The sequence below is a fragment of the Peromyscus maniculatus genome, chromosome 9 (assembly GCF_049852395.1).
Source record: "Peromyscus maniculatus bairdii isolate BWxNUB_F1_BW_parent chromosome 9, HU_Pman_BW_mat_3.1, whole genome shotgun sequence".
Taxonomy (NCBI): domain Eukaryota; kingdom Metazoa; phylum Chordata; class Mammalia; order Rodentia; family Cricetidae; genus Peromyscus; species Peromyscus maniculatus.
In genome coordinates, this window is record NC_134860.1 from 54,806,434 (window position 1) to 54,832,499 (window position 26,066).

Consider the following 26,066-nt stretch of genomic DNA (forward strand, 5'->3'; position numbering starts at 1 on the left):
TACTTAAGTGGGTGGAAACAGAGTGGACACCCACAATCAGCCACACGCTCTTACACAGGCAGTCAAATCAAGACAATTTTATTTACACTTTAGAAAGCAAACAGGCACCAAAAAAACGGTTAGGGAACTTGAAGTGTTTTATTTTGTACTTTTAAGTGTAGGTCATCAGTGATTCATCTGTATAGATATTTGTCCTGGTTATAGTGGTGGAACCTCCCGTTCGGAAACTTTAAAACTTCAAGTATTCAAAATGCACGCGAATCCCCCAAGTTTTATCTAGCGTACATTCTCACAGTGATTAACTTATTATCTAGACACCCTCACAGTGATTAGTCAGATGACATGGAAGGTGAATTTGTTTTAAAGCAAAGTTCAAAATCTCAACTAATTAAACATCTTCCTGATCAGCAGTCATTTTAACAGTGCTATGTTTTTTAAATGAAAGATAAAATCTGTGTGTGTGTGTGTGTGTGTGTGTGTGTGTGTGTGTGTGTGTTGCAAATAGTTTTTTACCATTCAGGCTAAGCACAAAATGTCACCAAAGAATAAATAAATACCTACGGCATACCTGCCACACTGTGGTCATTTTCCTCATCTGCTGAGGGCTTTCCAGGGTCTCTGCATCTCCACCTGCCTCTACCAGTAATGGCTGTGGTCCTGCCCCCCAGAACCGCCCTCTGGAGGGCAGCTGCTCTTTGTCGATTTGCTGTGCAGCCTGCAGTTGGATAGCCTGGACCTCACAGGCAATTCCAGAAACTCAAATGGCACTAGATAGAGTCCCTCTAAATCTTTTTTTAGTACAGTTTGGCAAATATCCCAAATGAAATTCAACTCTAAGTTAAAAGTATCAAACCGAGATAGAGCTAAGTGCCTCTGCGACTCTCTGGGCTGTTTGGAGAGCTTAGGAATGGAAACCCAATTGTCTCCCCCTGAAGGGGCTGCAAACACCTGTTGCTTTATCACGGCAGAACAGTAACTGCAGATGGAGGAGTCCGAGAGCAACCGCTGCTGGGAGCATCTTTAAGAGCCAACGACCCCGCCCCCTCTCAATCTCAGACACGCTGGTGTCAGACCCACTCTATCCCACAGCGACAGGAACAGCAAGCATTAAAACAGACACCTGACTGGGTTTGTTCGGTGTTTCCGGGGACTCCAGCGCTGTCAGGGTTTCTCTCTCTCTACCTGCTGATTTGAAATGCATTTTGGTTTTGTTGCTGTTGTTTGTTTCTAAGGAGGGAAGGGAAGGTTTATAAGGCTGTCTGGAGAGACTATGGCTAGATGGCCAAGTCACCAGGTCTGGCCCGCCCGATGCTGGCCTTGCTGGACCTTCCTGGGTCCAGGAGGGCCAAGGGTGGGGAATGCATCTCCACTGTGGTGGCCAAGGCCTGCTCTCCCTCCTCTGGCGTCACCACCAAGGCACTCTCCTCTAAGCTGCTGCCACTGCTGTCCGTGAGCCCCTTCCGACCCTCAGGGCTGGACGCTGCCGAAGAGGCCTTGCTGGCTGGAGTCTGCCGCTCCGGCACTCGGCTGGTCCAGTTCTGCTCTGTGACTAGATGGTGGCCATTACAGTGCTTGACAGGGGGGTCTCTGCCTTGTGCATCATTCAGGGTTACCACTGTGAAGTCTGCCGGTGGTGGTGGTGGGCCCCCAGGGAACCCTGTGGCCCTGGCTTGTATTGGGGGACAGGCGGGGTGTGTGTAGTAAGGTGGGAGCCCAATGGAGGCGCTGGGCGGATCAGAGCTGGAGGCCTGAGGTTGGGGTTCCAAGGGCTTGTGTTTGGTTTCTGAGGCATCTGGGCTGAAGTGGTTGGTAACCCCCTGCTTGAGCTTCTTCCAGCCCAGGTGGTAAATCTCCAGCATGTTGAGCACCAGTGACGCACAGGCCACAGCAAGCATGAAGATGACGAAGATGGTCTTCTCCGTGGGCCTAGAGATGAAGCAGTCTACCGTGTTGGGGCAGGGCCAGCGGTCACAGCGGTAAAGTGGCTGCAGCTGGAAGCCATATAGAAAGTACTGGCCCGCGATGAAGCCCACCTCGAAGAGCGTCTTGAAGATGATGTTGAAGACGTAGGTCCGCAGCAGCGCGCCGGCAATGCGCACCTTACCGCGGTCATCACGCAGTGGCGGGTCCCGCGGACTCGCTGTACGCATCGGCTCGCGGCCACGGCCGTGCTGAGGGTTGTCTCTCCTCAGCAGCTCCTCCTCCCGCTCCCTCTTCTTCTCCTCCATGCGCACGATGTGCAGCACGTGGCCCAGGTAGATGAGGGTGGGCGTGGACACGAAGATGATCTGCAGCGCCCAGAAGCGGATGTGCGAGATGGGGAAGGCACGGTCGTAGCAGACGTTCTCACAGCCGGGCTGCTGCGTGTTGCAGGTGAAGTCTGACTGCTCGTCGCCCCACACCTCCTCGGCCGCTGCCCCCAGCACCAGGATTCGGAAGATGAACAGCACGGTCAGCCACACCTTGCCGATGACTGTGGAGTGCTCCTGCGCGTTCTCCAGCAGCCGCCCCAAGAAGCTCCAGTCGCCCATCGCTCCCAGCTAACCTGCAAGGGGAACATGGCTGTTACTACTGGGGAGAGCAGGACAAGGCAGCAGCATGCAGCATGCAGCATGCAGCATGCAGTGTGCTGCCAGCCCTCAGTAGCTTCGGGTCCCACCAACCTCAGATCCGAAGCAGGTGGAGGCCTAGGGTGGGGCCGCATGCCTGTAATCCCAGAACCAGAACCAGGGAGGCTCAGCTACCCAGAACGACCTTGTATTATTTATTATTATTATTATTATTATTATTCCTCCTCCACCTCCTCCTCCTTCCTCTTCCTCCTTCTTCCTCTTCCTCCTCCTCCTCCCTGGCAAAACTGTGCTAATAACCTAAGTTAGATCCTGGGAATTCATTTAGAAGAACCAACTCCTGAAAGTTGTCTTCTGATCCCTACACATTGGCCATGGCACATATGCACCTGTACTCACACACATCAGACACATATACACACCGTAATAGTAATAAATAAAGTAATTTAAAAATATTTGCTGGTTGCAATTGTCCTGTATTTGCATTTTGCTGTCATTATCCCCTAAACAACATAATATGGCAACAATTTCCACAGCATTTACATTGTATTAGATATCTTAAATCACCCAGAGATGACATGTGGTATGAAGAGGGATGAGACAGATTCTTTGCAAATATTTCGCCATTTTATAGAAGGGACCTGGAATCTGTGGGGGTCCTGGAGCCAGTGCAATCCCCATAGACACTGAGTACCAATCACCACTACGACTCAGCAGCCGTCACAGAAGGCAATTCTGGTTTAAATGACTTAACCGCCCTCCTGATCCCTCACTTCAGGGATGAGGAAGCCGGGGCACAAGGACAGAAATGCATCCCCTGCCTCTAACTCTGTGTCCCCTTCTCTCCAGAATGCCTCTGCATAGAGTCGGGGGACCTGGCTCAACTCCCGACCTCTGCCTTTCTGCGCCCATGGGATTACAGAACATTTGCCAAACTGCTGCCCTTTGGGGGCAACCATCTAAACTCTTGCCTTGCTGATCTACCACCTCACCCATTATTCATTTTCTCTTTCTCCACATCAATACTTTATATAATGCTAAATCTTAAATACAAGGCTCTTTCCTACTATTATACAATTATAATATTTTAATTATTATAAAAGCATTCATACCAGAAATAGATGGTAGCTTTAAGAAAAAATACACTGACACTACTCAGCAGGCAAGAGGACTGCCCAAAGTTCAGAGTCGCCTGGTCTGCCTAACCAGTTCCAACCAGCTAGGGCTCCATGTCAACAACTATCTCAAAATAAACAAACAAAATACCAATAACAGTATTATCATCATTATTACTATTATTTTGGCCAGAAGCTCTTACTAAACATTCTTGGTTCAAAAGAAAATCAAGAGGCTTAGAGGGGGGTGGGGTGTGTTGGCAAACACCTTAATCTTAGTACTTGATAGGCGCTAGAGGAGGATCAGAAGTTCCAGATCATCCTCGGCTACATAGGACATTTGAGGCCAGCTTGGGATAGGTGGGGCCTTATTTAAAAACATAAAATACATACGAACAAGCATGGGAAAAGATGTATCCTCAGCAAAGATGACTGGCTCCCAGATTCTTCACAGATGATAAAGCCACTGGGTGCTCGGCAGTGTGGGCCTTGCATAGAACCTATGTCTCCCTTCTGTACACTTCAAACCATCTCTGGCTAACGCTATCACACCTGGTACTCCATGATGCTATGCAAATGGTGGCTGTGATCGTTAATCTTCACTGCCAACTTGTCTAGATTTAGAATCACCTAGGAGTTGGGTGAGCCCCACTTCTGGGTATGTCTGAGGGTATTTCCAGAGACGATGAACTGAGTGGGCAAGACCCAACCCTGTACTCAGGCCACAACATCCAAATGGGTTGGGGGACTAGAGAGAGTGGGAAAAAGTGAAAGTGAGAAGGCAGTGGAGCTCGGGTGTCAGTGTGAGCCACTTGGCTCTTCCAGGCCCTCCCCACCATGATGCACTGAACCTCTGAAACCATGAGCTAAATAAATAAGTTGTCTTCCTGTTACCTTGTCATGTGATGAGAAAGATGACTAACGGTTACACCACATTGTTTAGGGAAAAACAACCAAGGTTAAAAAAAAACCCTCTGGTTGGGTCAGTTGGCTGGGAGTCAGGGTTGACTGCTAGTGTGGAATGGACACTTTCCAAGGCCACCATGAAGAAGAACCACAAGAAAGGATCAATTTTATCACCATTTCAATAATTAACAAACCACCTAAAATCACCTCACCTATCATGTATGAAATCTCTGTGGTCCCCATGGAAGCCCAGACTGGATACTTGGGCAACACTGGATGGGACAGCCATAGGCAGAGGCTCATTGGGACCTGAGCACTACTATGTACTCAAGAAGTACCCAGAGTTGGCTGTCCATGGATTCCTCCTTAGGACCAAGGCTCCAGTCCAACACAGCAAGGCCTGCAGCAACTAATCACTCAGTATCATTAGTGGGTACACAGCATGTCTTCAGTACTGTGTTGGCTGTCAGGGGATCACACACACAGCTGCAGTATGGGTATTATTATTGTACTAGCTAAAGGCAAGTGGGAGAGGCCCAGGGGCTTTGGATTTGGGGTGGAGTGTGGTGGGCCCAGACAGGGCTCAAGAAGGCATCTGGTGGTGCTCTGTCTGTGGACATCACTCCTGCAGGGCACACCCTCAGCAAGGTCTGTGGACAGGAGGCCTTCTCTCTCTGAGCCTGGTCACTGAAGGGCTACCATGATGGTTAATCTTGTCAAGTCAATGAGATTCAGAAGCACCATGGGAATCAACCTCTAGGCCTGTTTGTGAGGGAGTTCCTAGATGAGGTTAACTGAGGTGAGAAGACCCACTCTAAATGTAGGCAGCTCCATTGCACGGGCTGGTTTTCTGGGCTGAATAAAAAAGAAGGAAGAGAGCTGAGTAGTGGCATGCCTGACTGCCGATGCAATAGGACCAGCTCCTGGCAAGTCAGCCTAGCCAATTGGTGAGCTTTGGGTTCAATAAGAAACCTAGTTTAGAAACATAAGGTGGATAGTAACAGTGGAAGACATCTAAGGACTTCAGCCCCCACCCTGTATACATGTACATACATATACAATACTAATCTACTTAATTAAAAAAATATTATTTGGATAGGAGAGTTTGCTCAGTGGTTAAGACCTAAAGTTTGATTCCAAGCACGCACATGGCAACTCACAACCATCTGTAACTATAGTCCCAGGGGATCCTACACCCTCTTCTGACCTTGCAGGCTCCAGGCACTCACATGGTACATAGACGTGCACGCAGACAAAATTCTCATGCACATAAAATAATAAAATGAATAAATCTAAAACTTTTAAAATGTATTGATTTGGGTGGAAGTCAGGAAAGAATTCACAGGAGTCTGTTCTCTGCTTCCACCCTGTAGGTCGTGGGATCAAACTCAGGTAGCCCAGCTTGGCAGCAAGGCCCTTTACCCACTGAGATACCTTTTTAAAAATATTTTTCAATATTTATTTTATTATATGTGTATTAGAGTTTTGCCTGTGTGTCTGTGCACCACACGCATGCATGGTGACCTCAAATTCCCTGGAACTGGAGTTACAGGTGGTTGGGAGCCACCATGTGGATGCCGGGAACAGAACCCAGATCCTCTGCAAGAACAAGTGCTCTCAACAGCTGAACCATCTTTCCAGCCCCACCCACCCCCCATCTTACAGCCTCAACACTAGTCTTTCTGAATCAGCTTGGAATTCAATAAAACTTCACTTACTAGCAGTCTAAAGGAGCAGTTAAATGTTAACTCCACGCATGCTTCCAATGCTTGCTTATTGGGTTAAGAACGGGGATGAAATCTTACTCTATAAATTCCACACTCCGATTGTCCCCGCTGTGGCATGCTCTGCATCCTCTCAGGAGATAAAACATCATCCTTCAAAGACTTAAATCACTTAAAGCAGCCACTCTTCTTCCTGAGGGATGTAAGGGACCCATTCTAGCTCCCTCTCTCTTCTCTTCCAGTCAGCCCTCAATCTACCCATTCCTCAGAGCTGTCCCTGGAAAGAGGGGCGCTTGGCTGCCCCAGGCTATCAGGAAGGCACCTTGCCACGGCTTCAGTATGGTTCACCTGTTAGAGGTGTGGTTCCCAAGAGTGGTGGTATTGGGAAGCTGTGGGAATTCAAGTCCTTAAGTCACCGGGAGCATAGTCCTCAAAGACAGTGTGGGGCCGATCTGTCTCTTCTCCCTCACCCTCACTCTTACTGTTTGCGCACACACACATGCACGCTCGCACACATGTGTGCACACACGCATCCTCGTTCTCCACCATGACTATGGCAGGGAGAGGGACAGGGAAGGGAAGAGACGGTGGGGGCCCCACAGAGCTGAACTCACGCCAGTGCCTGCCACTGAGCCTCTAACACTGCCAGCGACAGAAACTCTTCCTAAGCACTTTGTGGTGTCAGGCCTGCGTCACAAGGGGGAAACGTCCACAGCTCTGACTTGTGTCTCGGCCCTTCTACCACCCTCCCTGGGGTCCCCTGAGACTGTGACACACAAGTAAACACGTAGGTAGCACTACACAGACAAAGTCACGGTGGTGGGGCTCCTCCCTGGGCCCTGGCCACAGTCCAGGGTACACTAAATTCCCGGAACCCCCACAAACTGGCCTGTGTGTGCAGTTTCTCCAGGGCCCAGCCTGTGGACCTGTCCTGGCCTCCCAGCCTCCTGCGCAGGCCCACACCTTTCTCCTTATTGACCTAGGACACCACAGTGTCCAGTCTCAAGACCACCAGAGGACTAAAGACTCTGTCCCCTTTAGTCCCCGCCCCCCCCCGGGGGTGGAGCCAGCACATACACCTTCCCTTGAGCCTTCTACGGCAGAACTGGGGCAAACACTGCTAGCCATGGCTAAGGAGAGGCCAGTGCACGTGTTTAAGTCTCTTCCAGGCGCTCATCTCCCAGAAGCACTCTCTGCTAGCAAACATTGACAAGATGTGCTGGAACCACGGGCCTGGGGTCTCCTCCTACACGGTTGATGGCACAGAGGGAAGGAAGGGACTTTTCTGCTTGAAATAGACTGGATACTGCTGCCGGCATTTCCCTGCAGGCTAGGGACGCCAAATGTCCCCGTGTGTGAGCTGACCTCATAGTGAGGAACTGATCCACCCCAGATGCCCATCATAGGCACCTGTTGAGGAACATGAATAGCCCAATAACTATCCTCCACTGGGAAATTGGTGGAGGAAAGGCATGGTGCCAGCGGGGGGGGGGGGGGGGGGGGGGGGGAGGGGGGAGGAGCTGGCTGCACTGCCTGTCACTCTGCTGGCTGGGTCCTCTCTAGAAGAGCCACCAGCTCCAGGCACTTACAACACGCCAGTACATGCTTCTGTGCAACCTATAAGAATAGCGATGTGCCATAAGTATCCTGTCTGTGCACTGGTCATGGCCACAGTTCAACCAAGTCATAGGGAGAGGCCAGTTCTCAAGCACTCTGTGTGTAGTGGTGAATCTTGATGGGAAGGAATTTGGTAACGTGAGAGACACACAGCAATGCAGTACCTTTGGCTGCAAATGAAATCCTCAGAGATCTTCAGGATGAATGGTGCTGAAACAGGTGCCTGCTATAGATGGCAGATAAACAAACAGAAGGACCCTGGTGGTTGCTGTGGCTGACATGGTGATCTGGTCAACCCAGGGTCTACTCTCATGTCTCTGGTCTACCTCTGACACCTTAGTTCTCTGCCCTCCCAGCCAGCCAGAGGGGACCAGCGAAAGGGGACTAAAATCTGCGCATGAAGATGAAGAATTCTGGGAAGTTCTTAGAAAGTTTTGATTTTCTTTTATTTTAAAAAAAATATTTTATTTTTAATTTCGCATGTACATGTGTGTGCTGTGTAGGTATGTATGGGTGCCCGGAGGGATCAGAAGAAGATATCTGGATCCCCTGGAGGTGTAGCTATAAGCTGCTGTGAGCCACCGGCCCCATGAGGGTGCTGGGAACTGGACTGGGACCCTGCCAAGAACAGCACGTGTTCTTAACTGTGAAGTGTCCTTCCAACCAGGGCTGGCTTTCTAAGAAAAGAATGGTCCTCGTGCTGACGGTTCCCCTTCCTCCCAAGTTGAGCACAGATGTGATGTCTGGAGCTGGGCAGCCACCTTGCAAGCATGAATCAGGGAGCCTGAAGGAAGGGTCAAGGAAGTATGAAGGCCATCTGCTGTCACATTGTGAGGCAGCTCAATCAACCCTGCCAGCTGCTCCCAGGGTTCTTACAGAGGAAAGTCCACTATTGGTTCAAGTTATATCTTTTTTCTTATATATAGACAAAGAAAAAAATCAATGCTATCGATATATTATCTTCAGTTCCTAAGAGAGTAAGGCCAGGCATAAATGAGAAATTATGGTTCATTCATAATTACTGAAAAAAAATTCACATGATCCCTAACTACTGAAATGCATACTAATAGTAAATATAATTTCAAGCATATTAATGACGCAGAGTAGATAGCATTCCTAAGGATGACACCAAGGTTATCCTTTGGCTTCCACATGCCACAGATCTTCTTGGGCCACATACACACATATGAGCATGTGCAACCATACATACATGAGCAAGAACTGTACATACACAAACATGCACACATGCACACACGTATAAAAACAAAAACAAAAAGCAAACCAACATGGCAAAGTGGCTCTTGCCTGTAATTCTATACTTGGGAGGCTGGAATAGGTAGGTTGCCATGAGTTTGAGGTCAGCCTGGGCTACATAGTAAGGTCCACACACTCACACCACCACTGTGGGAGCTGAGGTCACAGAGGCCCACCGCCGGTCCTGAGAGGTGTGGGTGACTGACAAAGGTCAAGACAGGCCCTGTTGCCCCTGTACCCACAGGGGGACAGAACTAGGGGAGAGCAATTTCCCAGCTACTCTAATCCTCAGGGGCAAGGTATATCCAGGACACCCTCTGCTGGGCCTCCATGCTGCACTCCTTGGTGAGGGTTTGGTTTTGTTTGGCAAAATGCATGTGTGATGGAAACTTCACCAGAGGCTGTTTGGAAGCCTAATAGTCTGGATCCAGGCTAGAGCCAAGCAGATAACTCTAGAGCCGACAGACGTGACCTTCATTTCCTTCACCATCTCCTTCAGGTGGCTCCAGATGGCACAAAAGCATTCTGGAGGCATCTTATTCATAGCACAATTATTTATTCTTATTTTATGAGCACTAGTGTTTTCGCCTGTTTTGTCTGCATGAGGGTGCCAGGTCTCCTGTCAGTTATGGATGTTATGAGCTGACCTGTGGGTGCTGGGAATTGAACCCAGGAGCAGCCAGTGCTCTTAGCTGCAGAGCTGTCTCTCCAGCCCCATCCACACCATTTTTTAACTCTAGCCCTAACGTGAGTTAGACAGCAGAGTCCGTAGGGATGAGTGGGGCACGCTGATTGAACAAGACAGCAGGGGCCACAGGGTGGCGTGCAGCAGGATGAGGTCCACCTGGACAAAGGAATCCTGCTGGGAAGAGGATGCCGGTGTTCCCGTGGTTTGCTCCTCCCCACCAAGTGTGTTGGGAGGCAGTGGGACCACAAAGAGGGGACTTGCCGGACAGTCCTCAGATAGACTCCGGCAGGCCCCTGGAGGGAACTGTGGGACGCCAGACTTTCTGCTTCCTTTGTGTAGAGACATGATCTTCCTCTCTATAGTTCAGCTGACATCAGCACCACACTCTTGAGACTAGCGCTGTGAGCAGTGCGCCTCAGATATAGGAGAACGTGGCAGACTGACCTCGAAGGCAGCCCAAGCTTATTCTTTTCATAATGGGAACTGCTTAACTCTGTGAGGTGCTTACAACTTAATGACAGGATACTGTACCCAGCATTATAATAGCACTTTAAATAGTCACGTGCTGCATAGCAACGTTTTGGTACTGCAGGGTCCCGTAAGATTGCATCACCTGGTGAGGACGCTCGCTTTCGTTTGTATGTGTAACTCTGTAGTCACACTGTGACAAAATCAACCTGTGGCAGTTGTCAGAGCAGGGTCCTGCACTGTTGGGACATAGGGGGAACTGATCCACAAGGTGGTAGGTAGTAGGGCTACATATTGCCTGGATGTGATCTTTATCCCTGTGAAATGGCACCTGATCTACTCAGTACATCTTAATTGAAAAAAATGGAAGGCCAGGCATGGCGGCACAGGCGTGTGATCCCAGTACCTGGGAAGTGGAGGCAGGAATATCAGGAGTTGAATGCCAACCTGGGCTACTTAGTGAGTCTGAGGCTAGCCCAAGGAACCTGAATTGTTTACTATACTGCTACTACGTCCTCCTGCAAACAACAGCAGCCCTTATCCTTACATTACTGAGCACTAAGCAGGTCTTAGGTTTCCAAAGCTTCTGGCAGCTTTCCTGCCGCTTGGCAGCTCCATTCTTTTTGACGGTGATGTAGTTTTTCACTGGGGCCTCGGGATGTGTTGGTGTTCCTGTCAGAGCAAATGGTGTGTTTACTAAAGCAGGGGCAGCCTGGGGTTCACTCCTGAACCCGGGTTTGTTGGACATGGTCACAGCACATCGTTTAAAATTTGTCTATGCGAACTCAGTAAGGTGGCACATATCTTCAATGTCCTGTAATCCTACCATCCAGGACACTGAGCAAGGGCCTGAAGTTCAAAAACAAAGTAGAGAGGGACAAACACACAGAAAAACAAGAGAAAGAAGAAAAGGAAAGAGAGTAAGAAAGATCTCTTTTTAAAATTTTTGTTTTATGTGTATGAGTGTTTTGTTTGTGTCCTGGCTAGTTTTATGTCAACTTGACATAAGCTAGAGTCATCTGAAAGGAAGGAGCCTCAATTGAGAAAATGCCTCCATAAGATCTGGCTGTAGGGAAGCCTAGGGGCATTTTCTTAATTAGTGAGTGATAAGGGAGGGCCCCAACCCATTGTGGGTAGTGCTACCCCTGGGCTGGTGGTTCTGGGTTCTGTAAGACGGGCTGAACAAGCCATGGGGAGCAAGCTAGTGAGAAGCACCCCTCCATGGCCTCTGCATCCGCTCCTGCCTCCTGCCGTCTGCCCTGACTTACTCTTTGTTGCTTTTGGTCACGGCGTTTCATCACAGCAACAGAAACCCTAACTGCAGGGTTTGGAGTATGGCCTCTGGATAGAAGAAAGCCAAGCCACAGGTGGAATGAGTGTGATCTGGAACGACACCACCAGATCTGAGGTTAGAAAGCAGTCACTTTCCCAGCTGTTTGTGTACCAGAGCCGACTGTGGACCGACTCCGCTCACTGCAGACTGCAGCCCAGAGTCGGTACTAACGAAGGAGTCACTGGGCTGTTCTGAGAGGCGAGAGATAGGTGAGAAGTGGAGTTCAAGAAAGAAGGGGCCTCAGGCAGCTGGCCAGGACTCAGTGTGACAAGCAGAGGAGGCCAAGTGGGCTAGGCGATAGAGGGGGCAGAACAGACCAGGAAGGAACCGAAAGGGACTATCTTCTGAGGACAAACAGAAGAGGATGTGTGTCTAAGTCAAGTCAGGAAATGCATTCAGGGTGAACCTCAAAGCCCGGCCTGAGGAGGTCACAGGGCTCTCTGAAGAGAAAAAGGTTTTGGCTGGGATGCTGAATACAGTCTGGAAGAAAAAAATGAAGGCTTTGCCTTCTGTGATGGCCTGGATTAAGTCATTGTGGAAGAGGCATGTGGCCACAGGCAAGAGGAAGCTGAGTGACCCCCAACTCCGTAAAGCCATACGCTCTAGCGAGAGGATATCGTACCCACATTACCGGGCACATTTCAGGTGCAGTCGTGCGCTGTGTAACATTCCAGGCAAAGTGGACTGAAGACTATGGCACTCCAGAGCTATTGCCATGGCCAGCCTGTGTATGCCCAGCCCGTCTGTCAGCATCAGGACCAACCAAGGTCCTGTGAAGAACGATGCCCTTTGAAGGCCCTGTGACCTGTGTGCGAAAGCAGTACTGGAGTCGGATGGGGTCGGGTAAGGGGCTAAGATGTACTGGAGATAAAGCTCAGAAGGGCGGCGTGCTGAGGACACCAGTGTCTTCGTGGTTGTAGACCGGATGAGGGTCTCCAGAGAAGTCACTGCATTTGGATTTCGAGGTCTTGGAGTCTACGCTCTGAGAAACTGCAATGCTTCATCTCTTGTCGTCATTTCCCTTCAGTCTTGTAGGAAGTCACTTCACAGCCTTTTTCCTTTCCCTTCTCACCCCCTCTCCTTCCTGTTTCTTTGATTTTCTTTCTCTCTCTCTCTTTTAAAAGGCCTTACTCTGGCCTGGCGGTGGTGGTGCATGCCTTTAATCCTAGCACTTGGGAGGCAAAGCCAAGCGGATCTCTGTGAGTTCGAGGCTCGCCTGGACTACCAAGTGAGTTCCAGGAAAGGCGCAAGCTACACAGAGAAACCCTGTCTCGAAAAACCAAAAAAAAAAAAAAGGCCTTACTCTCTGTCGGGGCAGGAGGGCAGAACTGGCCCCGCTCCCTGCTGTCTGCTGCAGTGGGAATGTAGTCGTTTAAAAGTGGCCAGGTATCTCTTGCAGGTATCTCATTTTGTCTAATGTCAAAATGGGGCCATCAGGTGGTACCAGGGAGGGGCTTGAGGGCAAAGGGACACTGAGGAACACCACTCCTGACTCAGAAGCCAGCAGAGGGCTTTGATGAGCCACGGCGTGTCAGTGTCAACGTTTTTCAGAATGTTCAACATGGGCGAAGCAAAGACCCTTTGATCTCGGCAGGAGGAGGCCACCCACAGTCCTCAAATGACCAGTCGAGCAGGAAGGTAGGAACAGCGAGTCTAATCAAGGGTTAAAAGGCGGCGGGCGGGGTTAAGTGGGGTATGGGGGAAGAGCACTTGGTTAATAAACACATAATTAAAAGAGAAGTCAGCACAGTCTCGGGCAGGGTCTGGGCCCCTTCAGAGGTGTTTCCAGGCCCTGGAAGCCATGGGTGGAGAAGTCATAGGAACAAGGAGGATGAGGACACCAGGAGCCTTCTTCCCCCACAGCAGTGGAGAGAGCAAGTGTGAGAGGAAGCCTTCCCTGAAGTGCTGACAAAACTCTTGTCAGGGAGGTCAAAAGGAGGTCGTCTCAGGGCAGGCCACGGTTCCCAAAAAGATGAGTCTGCAGAGAAGGAATGGGAAGGAAGGAAGGTCCCACCTTCTTCTCTCAGCCAGAGGCTGCAGCCATGGGCAGCCAGCCCTCAGCTGAACCTGCCCCTATAACACAAACCAAATGGCCAGATACAGAAGGTGGGCACAGGGGTCCATGGAGCCAGAGGGCAAGACACATAAGGCAAGGACATGGTTGTGAAAACCAAACAGAGGGCCTCAGCTGCAGGGCAGAAGACTCCAGAAGTGAGGGAGTATCCCTCCAGGCATGAAGGAAGAGGGCACAGCAAGCCAGGAGGACAGGCCGCAGCAGGAGGGACAGGTACCTGGTTCTCACTTATGGGAACACTAACACCTTTGAGGGGCTGAACAGAGTGACACAATTTGTCTAGAGCACTCCTGGGACCCCCTCTCTCTGTGTGTCCTGAATGTCCTAGAGGGGAGCACAGAACTTTAGAGGGTCTCCAATGAGGACTCCTGCTGCCATCTATAGAGGCCACTCCCTCCAGGATAGCTGGTAAGTCAGCTGAGCTCCACCGATCATGCTCCTGAGACATGCTGAGGACTGGAGAGGGTCAGGCAGGCCTGGGGAGGAGAATGGAGCTCGTGACTCCAACTACAGGAACACATGTGCTCTTTCCCAAGGTGGGCCATTGGCGGCGGAGGGACAAGTAGGGGAGACCATGGCAATTGTGGGTTCTATTTGGGACACATGAAGTTTGAAATGCCTGAGGTGGGCAAATGTCCAAGCTGGAGGTCTCATCTGGGGTTGTCACCAAGCAGAAGGTATTTAAAGCCTTTAAGCTGGGTGTGGTGGCACACTCATTTAACCCCAGGACTCAAGCTGGGTGTGGTGGCACACTTATTTAGCCCCAGTACTCTAGAGACTTAAGAGAGATGAAAAGTTTCAGACCACCCTGGGATATATGGGGAGACCCTATCTTAAAAAAAAAAAAAAAAAAAGTCCAAGTTGGGGCTGGAGAGATGGCTCAGCAGTTAAGAGCACTGGCTGCTCTTCCAGAGAAGTCTTGGATTCAATTCCCAGCACCTACATGGCAGCTTACAACTGTTTGTAACTCCAGTTCCAGGGGATCTGACACCTTCACATCAATGCACATTAATAAAAAAAAAAAGTCCAAGTAAAAATAAAAAAAATAATGAAAATTTCAGAGTACATGGAGATCTTGCAGGGGAAGAGAAGGAAAGTGGCCGCTGGCGTCTGAGTCTGGAGCACACTGACATCAGGAAGACAGCAGGGGACCTGCAAGGCAGCTGACCATAAGTCTTCCAGTTTTTAAAAAGATTTATTATTTTATGTGTCTGAGTGTTTTGTATGCATGCATACACATCAAGTGTGTGACTGGTGCCCTTGAAGGTCATAAGAGGGTGTCAGATTTCCTGGGACTGGAGTTACAGATGGTTGTGAGCCCCCATGTGGGTGCTGGGAGTTCAACCTGGCTCTTCTGGGAGAGCAACAGTGTTCTTAACCACTGAGCCTTGGGACATGCAAAATTTACTAAGACTCCAGAATGGTATCAGAGCCAAAAAAACTGAATGTGTAGCATTCTTTATTACCTTTTATAATAATATCTTAACTGCTTTTGTTAGTGAGAGGTAATATAATCTGGGGTGGGGTTAGGAAAATCAATTTTGTATGAAGTGTATGTAATGGCATGGAATACCACTCAGTGGAACTTTAAGGGTCCTATAAGACATACAGTTCTATGTTCCATTAGTAATGTCTGCTGGGGTTTGAAAGATGGAGGGGTGGCTCAGGAAGTAGTTTTTGCTGCACCTGATTTGAGACATCCTCCAAAGGGACCTGGTGGGCTGACCTTGTCACAGATATGATCCAGTGATAAATAGGCTGATGTGATGAACTCTTTATTCATGGAAAATGGAAAGACTTCCCCACTAACTTCTTGTATTCCTTATCTACCCATTTCAAGTGTCACTCCTGAGACAGTATAGTTAGGCTTCCAGACTCTCAGATAAGAAATAGTTTATAAATTGTGTCTACAATATACAGACATCTTTGTCATGATTTCCCAAATTCCACTTTATGGTGACTACCTACATCAATGCGATGTAAATAGTTGGGTACTAGAAGTCATCTAGATAGTTCAAGGCACATGGGAGGATGTGTGTATTGGCAACAATGCACATCTCACATATAGGACTCGAGCATCATGGACTTCAGCAAGGGTGTGTGGGTCCTGGAACCCCTCCCCAATGACACCCAGGGATGACTATACCGGATATCCAGCACAGGACTCCCAGCCTTGTTCTCCAAATCTGTCTTAACTATTTTTGGCCGTTTATCTCTTCAATATGAAATTTGAACACAGTAGGTCAGTTTCACAAAAAGGCTAACTATGGTATCCAAAGGAAACACATTAAATTTGTATTTGAACTGAATTCAGTTCCTTACCATGTCATTCCTCTGCAGTAAGCACAGCCATTCTCTGTCAACACAGACATTCTCTTGACCTTGACCCAGAAGGGCTTGCGTTTATTCTATTGTTTGGTTTATTTCCAGATGCTTGAAAAGTGTTCTACATTTTTTTTCTTCTAAATAGTTTTAAATTTCTCTGATTGGTTATCATTAGCACTTGGGGACATGTACTATTGGTTTGTTTAGGGCAGTGCTGTGGACACAACCCAGAGCTATATGTGTGCCTGGCAAGCTATATGTACAGCCGGCCTGGCTGTTCCTGTTCTATACTAATCTTGTATCCGATAGTCTGTTAGGAATCCACGAACAGAGGTGCCAGGAGATCACTTAGCGTTTGCCATCATTCAACTCACCTGCTATTAAACACAGATTGTTCTTTTCATTCTTCCTGCTGTTTGTTTGATACCACGTTTACCTCTTAGCTCAGACTTGCCTGGAACTTGTGATTCTCCTGCCTCGGTCTTTTCCCTCTTCATTTTTTTAAACTATATTTTACCCTTGTATATCTGTGCACCACGTGCATGCTTAGTGCCCAAGGAAGGCAGAAGAGGGTGCTGGATCCCTGGAACTGGAGTTATAGACAGTTGTAAGCTGTCATGTGGGTGCTGGGAATTGAACCTGGGTCTTTGGGAAGAGCCGCCAGTGCTCTGATCTGCTGAGCTGTCTCTCCAGGCCTGTGATTCTGAGTGCTGGAACCAGAGCTGTGAACCACAATATCGAGCTTCCTGTTACTTCTTTTTCATTTGTTTGGTGTTGTTAGCAAGTAGACCAGGTAGCATTGTGGCATCTACACATTTCTGACTTCAACACAAATGTTTCTAATGTGTGATTAGTGTTTCAATTATTTTCATCTTTTTTTTTTTTAGAGCTGAGGATCGAACCCAGGGCCTTGCGCTTGCTAGGCAAGCACTCTACCACTGAGCTAAATCCCCAACCCTTCATCATTTTTTTTTTTTGAGACATGGTCTTATGTAGTTCAGGCTGACCTCAAACTCACTACGTAGCTGAGCCTAGCTCTGAACTTCTGATCCTGCTTTTATTTTCTAAGTGTTGGGAGCACAGATGTGCACTAGCATTGTTGGTGCACATCTGTCTTTAATTTCACTGTGTGTTCATTTTTATCAGGCTGAAGGAGCTTCTGGTCTTGGCTGGCTACAGGCTCCATGCTTCCCTTTATTCCTACGTTATCACTGAGTACTAAACTTAATACAGCATTTTTTTCCTGAATATATTTGAGTTTTAGCTGGTGATCACTGCAAATGTGTCTTCACCAAGGCTTACTTTTAAGATCCAAGGACACTCTATATTCTATCATTTTACTTTAGATTTATTTATTCATATCTCAGATGGACTGTTGGAGCCCACGGAGGTTTCCTAGTGGCTTTACCCAGTAGGACTGTGTAAGAGGATGATTAGGCCACTAGCCTGGGTACCAGGTGTTTGGAAGGGTCTACACTTGGCTGTATCTAACAAGGGGGAGGTCTTTTGCCCCTCCTCTTGGCATTGACATAAAAATCCCTTTTGAATAAAGTTCTGGGCTGGTGGGTTTTGACCCAGGCCCTCCCGAGGCTATCTTGTGTTTCTGTCTGTCTCTCTCCTCTAAATTTCTATCTATATATTCCTCACTTCTCCCTACTCAAGAGTGCCCTGGTCATAAAAGTGGGGGCTGGTCCCCCACAATGGACCACTGTTTGCACTATTGGTATATTTTGGCATATAAGTTAGTAAGCTGGAGAGATTAAGTTCTCTGAATTATCTCATATAAGAAAGTCTCTTACGGGAGTTTGGGACTAATGTCTTTTCCTGAGGAGGTGGCGGAAGATCTGGATAGATCCCGCTTCATTAATAGCTCTTGATATGTGTAAGTTTGCTTTTTCTTTTTCTTTTGGGTTTTCAAGACAGTTTCTCTGTGTAACAGCTCTGGATGTCCTGGAGCTCTCTTTGTAGACCAGGCTGGCCTCGAACTCACAGAGATCCGATAGCCTCTGCCTCCCAAGTGCTGGGATTAAAGGTGTGAGCCATCAATGCCCAGCAAGTTTGCTATTTCTTGAGTTAATTTTGTCTTTCAGAAAAATCTCTACTTCCTGTGCATTTAAAATTTATTAACAAATTATTTGTAACATTAGCTTATGATTTCTAAACTCAGTGGTGGCCAGCCATGGTGGAGTACGCCTTTAATCCCAGCACTCAGGAGACAGGCAGGTGGATGTCTGTGAGTTATATAGCAGGTTCCAAGCCAGTGAAGGTTACATAGTGAGATCCTGTCTCAAAACAAAACAAAACAAAAAACAACAACAACAACAAAAACCAAAAAACCCCAAACAAACAAACAAAACAAACTACCAGGCTGGACGGTGGGAGTGCACACCTTTAATCCCAGCACTTGGGAGGCAGAGGCAGGCAGACTTCTGGATACCAGCCTGGTCTACAAAGATAATTCCAGAACAGCCAGGACTACACAGAGAAACCCTGTCTCAATAAACCAAACCAACCAACCAAAAAAACCAACCACCAAAAAACAACCAACATCAACAACAATAAAAAACTAAACTCAATGGTACTTGTACTGAGGTTCATATTTTAAAATGCTATGTCTTTCAGAAGTTTTATTTTGGCTTTGTTTTCTTTTTTAGAACCAACTTTGGTATCCTTAAAAAAAATGAGTAGTGAATAGATGACAATTTTAGTATTTACCAATATTACTGTAGAATATCTACCAAAGGGCATTCTTTATTTTAATGTAAATGTGTTTATTTATTCCAGTGGTTTCTAGCCCTTATTTTAAGTGAAAAAAAAATGCATATTTTTATCAAACTTGTACTTTTTTTAAAAGATTTTTTTAATTATGTGTCTCTGTGTGTATATGTGTAGAGTACAGGTGTGTGGGCACCAGAAGAGGGCTTCAAATCCCCTGGAACTGGAGTTATAGGTAGCTGTGCCTGGCATGGGTGCTGGGAACTGAACTCTGGTCCTCCAAAGAAGCAGTACAAGCTCTTAAAACACTGAGCCATCCTTTCTGCCCCTCAATGTAGCCCATGAAGGCCTTGAACTTGTGTCAATGCTCTGGCCTCCTGAGTGCTGCCACTCCTGGGTTTTTACTTGACCTTCAAACACTCCCACACTCTTCAGAAAAAGGCCACTCTCTCCCGGAATTCACGATGTAGTGAAATCATAAACAGTTCTTTCTCCACGTCTCTTTTAGTAGCTCCCAAGCACTGTCAGAATATCATCCTAATGTCCAAGGGTAAAGCTCGAGAAAGAGAAGACTATCTTTAAATCATATTTTTAAAATTCATGCTATATACAGTTCGCCTCCTTCCACCTCACGGTGGCGATCATACTCGGGGTCAAGTGTACACCAGCTAAGCACTCAACCACTGAGTGCAATCCTGGTCCTGAAGCCATTGCTTATGAAATAAGAATGCACAGGAAGCACCTGTGACAGTGGGACTGTGTTCTCATCTTGCATCTTGCCATGTGGGGCTCTTGCTCATTTATGAAGGCCTGGGGAGTTGATGCTCTAGTGGACACCCAGCTACCTACAGGAATCATGGGATGACACATCACCTCTCAGAGGGAACCATGAACTACTTTTCTTTTTTGAGCTATGGGGATGTAAAGGCCTAGTGAGAACTGCTTTCAATCTTATTTATATGCGCGTGCGTGTGCATGTGCGTGTGTGTGTGTGTGTGTGTGTGTGTGTCCCAGAGGACAGCCTTGGGTGTCACTCCTTTGGAGACAAGAGTCTCTCCCTGGTGCCCAGGAAGGAGGCTAGACTGGCTGGCCAGCAAGTCTCGGGTATCCTCCTGTCTCTGTCCACAGTTAGGATGTCAAGTGTGTGCCACCATGTTGGACACTTTTTAATTATTATTATTTTTTTTTGGTGTTTAGTGTATGCCTTCATGTGAGGGGGTGGACACACATCAGTGCATGATGTACACACAGAGTACACACAGAGAGGATGTGGTTCTTGTTTTGTCATGCTCCCCTTTACTCCCTTGAGACAGGGTCTCTCTCTGAACCTGGAGCAAGCCCCAGGGATTCTCTGTCCCTGTCAGGTCATGGGCACGCTCATGGCCACACCTAGCTTCTTATGTGGCTGCTGGGGACTGAACTCTGCTTCTCATGCTTGCACCGCAAATGCTTTTCCCGACTGAGCTACCGCTCCAGGCTCTTGCCTGGCCCTTTTACACAGGGTCCAGGTACAAAGGCAAGCACTTGACTGGATGATCTCTCCAGCCTTCGTTTTATTTTTTGAGACAAGGTCTTACTGTGCTGTTTAGTCTGTGTTGTGGAATATTATTTTAAGGTGTGTTACTTTTGTTTATGTTGCATGTGTTTAACTCTGTGAAGCTGTGTTACTGTGCCTGTCTAAAACACCTGATGGTCTAATAAACAGCTGAATGGCCAATGGCAAGGCAGGAGAAAGGATAGGTGGGGCTGGCAGGCAGAGAGAATAAATAGAAGGGGAAATCTGGGAGAGGGGAAATGAGGAGGAGGGACTCCAGGGGCAGCCACAGAGCTACACAGCAAGTCACGGAATAAAAATGAAAGTAAGATTTACAGGAGAAGGGAAAGGAAAAAGCCCAGAGGCAAAAGGTGGATGGGATAATTTAAGCTAAGGAAAGCTGGCCAGAAACAAGCCAAGCTAAGGCCAGGTATTCATAATTAAGAATAAGCCTCCATGTGTGATTTATCTGGGAGCTGGGTGGTGGGTCCCCCAAAAGAGTAATAAAAAAGCCAACAAGTCTGGCTTTGAACTCCTGTGCTGGTGTGGTCTTGCACCTCAGCCTCCCCAGTAGCTGGGGCTGCAAGGGCACCAACACCACACCTGGCTACAGGGAGAGCTAATTTCAATTTGTAAGGAATGGAAATGTGTGCTCATTTAAATATAAAGGTCTTGGGGCTGGAGAGATGGCTCAGTGGTTAACTACTTGTTGCTCTGCAGGGGAAGGGGGACTGATTCTTAGCACCCACAGGGTGGCTCACAACCATCCATAATTCCAATTCCAAGGCATCTGATGCCCTCTTCTGAGCTCCAAGGGCACCAGGCATGCATGTATAATGCACATATATACATTCAGGTAAAGCATGCACACACATTTAAAAAAAATCTAAAAAATGTTTAAAAACAAAGGTCTTCACTGCTTTGTATGGAAGAAGGGCAAGTTAACAATACATTTACGTTTTTATTAAATTCTTTCTTCTTTGGATACTTGAACAAAATAAATATTCTCTCTGGAAATAAGTCTTGAGTGGCCCTTTGTGCTGTGGGATGTCTTTCTGTACGCTGTGAATATGTGTTACTCTGATTGGTTGATAAATAAAGCAGCATTGGCCTATGGCAGGGCAGGACAAGGTTAGGCGGTACATTCAAACTGAAGACTAGACAAATAAGGGTGGAGTTGGGGGAGAAGCTAGCCCGCCACCCAAGGAGCAACAAGATGCCAGCCGACCGGTACTATAGATCAATAGAAATGGGCTGAGTTGGGAGGCAGAGGCAGGCGGATCTCTGTGAGTTCGAGGCCAGCCTGGTCTCCAAAGCGAGTTCCAGGAAAGGTGCAAAGCTACACAGAGAAACCCTGTCTCGAAAAACCAAAAAAAAAAAAAAAAAAAAAAAAAAAAAAAAAAAAAAAAAAGAAATGGGCTGAGTTAAGTTGCAAGAGCTAGCTAGTGAGAAGTCTGAGCCAATAGGCCACGAACTTGGTAATTAAGATAAGCCTCTGTGTGATTATTTTCTAAGCGGCTGCCGTGTGGGGCTGGGCAGGACCGGAGAAACATGGGACCATGGGGCCGGGTGGGACTGGAGACATTTACAGCTACACCGTTCTGTGGAGTTCTAACATCTACAGAAAGCTGGCAACTGGCTGAACCTCGGGATGCCACAGGGAGATGGTGACAGCTTCCAAGGCCTCCATGCCACACCAGACCCTTTGCTGTCCAGGGCTCCCCTCTTTTGCCCTGTCCAGCTCTCTGGTTTCCTCTGCGGGTTACTGAATGGCGAGGCAAGTCTTTTGAATGACTTCTGTGAATGAGCCACAGTAGAATTGTCACTTCCCAAAACAGTTACTAAACATCACTTGTTAATGAACTCACTTCAGCTTCTTCCCGCAAGCATAATAACTAAACAATGAAAAAGTGCCTACCTCCAAGTGAGATGGGACTTAACAACACTCTGGCAAAGTATATTGCAGTAAAAAAAATTACCGGGGGCTGGAGAGATGGCCCAGCAGTTAAGAGCACTGGCTGCTCTTCCAGAGGCCCCGGGCTCAATTCCCATCACCCACATGGCAGCTCACAACTGTAACTACAGTTTCAGGGCTTCTGACACCTCCACACAAATATACACGTAGGCAAAGTATCAATGGACATAAAATAAAAATAAATTATATAAAAAAGGAATTGTGGGATGTTTTAACATACTAGAGATCTCAACAGGCTCTTGGTCTGCCTAAAACGCCTAAGTCAGGCAGCCTGAGTAGCTTTTCTAGCTCCGGCCCTGTAAACACAGTTAAAAAGTAATTTCCCTGTATAGACTGAGTGATGTCATCAGAAGTCATACTAGCTGTACCTGGTATAGGGAAACAGCCCTGTGGCACTAAGAACCCCTCGGACGTGTCAGGTTTATCTTATTTACAGACCCGGAAGTGGAAGCCCCGAGAGTGTCCTGAGATTTGCCTTACGCTGCACAGCCCAGAGTGCCAACGCCAGCAAGGAACCTCACTTGCCTCTCTGTCACATTCCCCTTGCACATGCCTTCAAATGGGTAAGCAGCAGGCACACTGCTCAGGTTCCAGCAGCTGCCCTTTGCATCAAATCACATTCTACACGCTTCAACAAGTATGTTAAGACAAACAGGTCACATTGTAAGCTTTTGTCGATGAAGAGTGGCTAAAGGAGCATTTCCAGCTTCCATCAACATTCCCAGGGGCTGGTGGGATGGCTCAGCAGGTAGAACACTTGCTGAACAAGCCTGGCCACCCACCGTCAACCGCTGCACTCCGCATAAAGTCAGAAGGACAGAACCAACTCTCCAGGCTCCCCTCTCACTCCACATGTGCTATGATCCATGCCTGAGCCCAAACACACACGTATGCACGCTCCCTAAAAGGCATTAAGGACAGTCCAGTGACCTCGTCCATCACATCACTGGAAACATCATTTTAAATGCAATATTTCTACTCTTAGCAAACAAACCCCATACCTCCATAGCTGTGGGGTGTTATTTTCCACTTTTTAATGAACAGAAACTGTATGGTCAAAAGGTTTTCAGCTTAAATTGGCAGGGAACTCATTAGGGAACCTAGGCTGTCTTCAGACCCATGGCAATCCTCCTGCCTCATCTTCCCACGTGCTGGAATTATAAGGCATGAGGCACTATGCCCAGCTAAAAATTCATTTTTAAATTAACAAGAAATAGATTTTCATGAATAAGGCTAGAACTAATTTATGGAGACAGTGGGGTGGCCAGAAGAAAAAAAATAAGCAATTTTCACAGCTAGTACCGTTAGTTTGTAAATGGTTTAAATAAACCACTAATTCTTCAAATAAAAGAATGAAGCGCATGAACCAGGCCTGGTGGCACAGGCCTTTAATCCAGCACTCAGAAAGTTAAAGCAGGCAGATCTCTCTTAGTTTGGAGTCAGCCTTGTCTACACAGAGAGTTCTAGGCAAGCCAGGGCTACATAGTGAGACTCAGTCCCCCAAAACAAAACAAAAACGAAGTATAATGTGCACAAGTATAAAAACAAATCTCTGCAACTATTCACACCTTTGAAGCTGTTGCAGTTAAAAAAAAAAAAAAAAGCCAGCTGCAGATTGCTAATCTAATTACCACGAGGGAAAATTTCCCACCCCGAAACAATGACAATTTAGACGAAACTTTGTTTTCTTGCCTTTATACTTTATACTGAAAGCACAGACAGACTGTTTTCATAGACACACATGTGTTTCTATGACCCCATGAACAATAGTGGATGCCTTTCTCTCTCCAGGAAGCATGAAATCTCTCCTGTGTGCAGAACTGAGCTATATGTACTGTGAGCATTCAAATAAAAACAAGAATGTGTTCCTCACCTCGGGAGACAGGTTCGCAGACTATGGAAGAGGAAAATGGGTAGAAGTATATGCCCTGACTGCCTAGTCCCAGGGACCAGTAGAGCAATCCAGAGGGCCGGACAGACAAGGGTGCGTCGAGCACCAGCTGAGCTTGGCTGGTTTCTTCACACTCATATCCTGGGGCCAGGCTTTCTGCACAGGTGAGAATCTTCCCAGGCCTTTCAGCCCTCATATGTGCTGGTAAGTTACTAAAGTATGTGTTTATTAAAGTGCTGTAGGATTGTGAAATGGTGAAGGTAGATCCTGCGGCTGTGTGTGTGTCCTAGGTACTGTTAGGCATGTGTTCAGGCAATGGAGGCTGTAGTCCCAATCTTCCACCCGAGCCAGGCAGCCCACAGCAGCCATGAGACAGTTTCAAACCCATCATATCATTTTAACTATGAAAAACGAACACAAGAACCTAAAGCATCAGTATCGTTCAGGGAAACTGGGCAAAATTCTCTCCTCATCGGCGAAGAGTTAACTTTTATTTCCTCCCATTTTTAAACGGGACCGCTTTCAGCCATGTGCTAGTCAGCAAAGTGCACTGTCTGTCCCCATGGGACCGTGTGTGTGTGTGTGTGTGTGTGTGTGTGTGTGTGTGTGTGTGTGTGTGTACCGCTTCACACTATGGGGCAGAGCACTGTCCTCATTTGATGCTTATCTCAACAGAGGCCAAACTGCTGAGCCAGGCGCGTTTGTGCCAAGCTAGCTCATTTCTACTTTGAACACACTGATATTTAGAAAAGTCCCTCCCTTACTCCACTTTAATCGCTCCATGTTTGTCTTGCAATATATTTCACGGCACCACAGATGGGCAGTCCGGGAAGTGATGCACACATTACAAATCGCTGTAGTTTTTAATTCTAAGGGAGAGCCAGTGCACAATCCCCTTCCCGGTTGTTTTATACAGCTGCTGTTCGATGGCACATTTTGGAGGCATCTTGACAAAACGAAAATTGGAGTGCTGAAGTCCCTTTCACAAATATTCAGGAACCAAGACGGCTGACCAGGAGGGTGAATTCCTGCCACCAGTGTGACGAGTGGACAGAAAACAAACAGCTGCCCAGCCGCTGCCACTACAAGTCTCTTAATTAAAGGATTCTTGTAGAACGCAGCTAAGTGCACGCTTCTGAATATGTACATTCCTTACACGTGCGCATCAGCACGTGCGCACAGATCAAGAAGCTGGGTACAGATCAAGATACTAATAACTAAGGTATTTAAGAAAAATAAACTTCAGAAAGTTTCTTAGAAGGAAGGTGAGCCCACCTTTGTTACTCTCCAATCCAAACACTACGAATGCACAAGGACACTTGCAGGCCACTGCCTGCAGCTGGGGTGGCTTGCTAACATGACCTTAGGATCCCTGCTGTGGGGGGCAGCCTTGCTTTCCCCAATCCAAGGGCATAATATCTCCAGGAAAACCATCTCGACCGAGCCTTGGTCATCCATCAAGGAGAGCAGGCGCTCCGCCCAGGTCTTTAGGAGCCTAGCAGGAAGAGCAATCATTCCCAAAGTTTATCAAAGTCTCCCGAGGCTCAGCTCCCTACCCCTACGGCGCCCCGCAACTATCCTAAGGATCACTAAAGCCTCCCAGGATCTGAGCGCCACCCGGCCTGGCCCAGGGGTGGCAGAGCCTTGTCCGGCCGCCCCGGGTGCTGTGGGTCCCGAGTGTGGCCCTGGGGCGCCCAGTCCATCTTACCCCGCTCTGCCGCGGCGGCACCGGCGCTCCTCGCCCAGCGGGGCTCGGCCTGCTCTGAAAAGGAGGCTCCCTCTTCACTCGTGCGGCGCCCCTTCCCACGAGCGCCCCGCGCCAGGGTCCGGCCTCTCCGCCCCGGCCGCCATCCCCACCGCCGCGGTACGCGCGACAC

At 47.9% G+C, this 26,066-nt stretch overlaps 1 protein-coding gene across 1 annotated transcript; it reads right to left on the bottom strand.

Moving 5' to 3' along the window:
- Gja3 (gap junction protein alpha 3) lies at positions 1-26,066 on the bottom strand. The gene is made up of 2 exons (XM_006988425.3): positions 25,898-26,066; positions 1-2,545 (listed from the first exon to the last, which is right to left on the bottom strand). The coding sequence occupies exon 2, from the start codon at positions 2,529-2,531 to the stop codon at positions 1,275-1,277; it is 1,257 nt and encodes a 418-aa protein (XP_006988487.1). The 5' UTR covers positions 2,532-2,545; positions 25,898-26,066; the 3' UTR covers positions 1-1,274.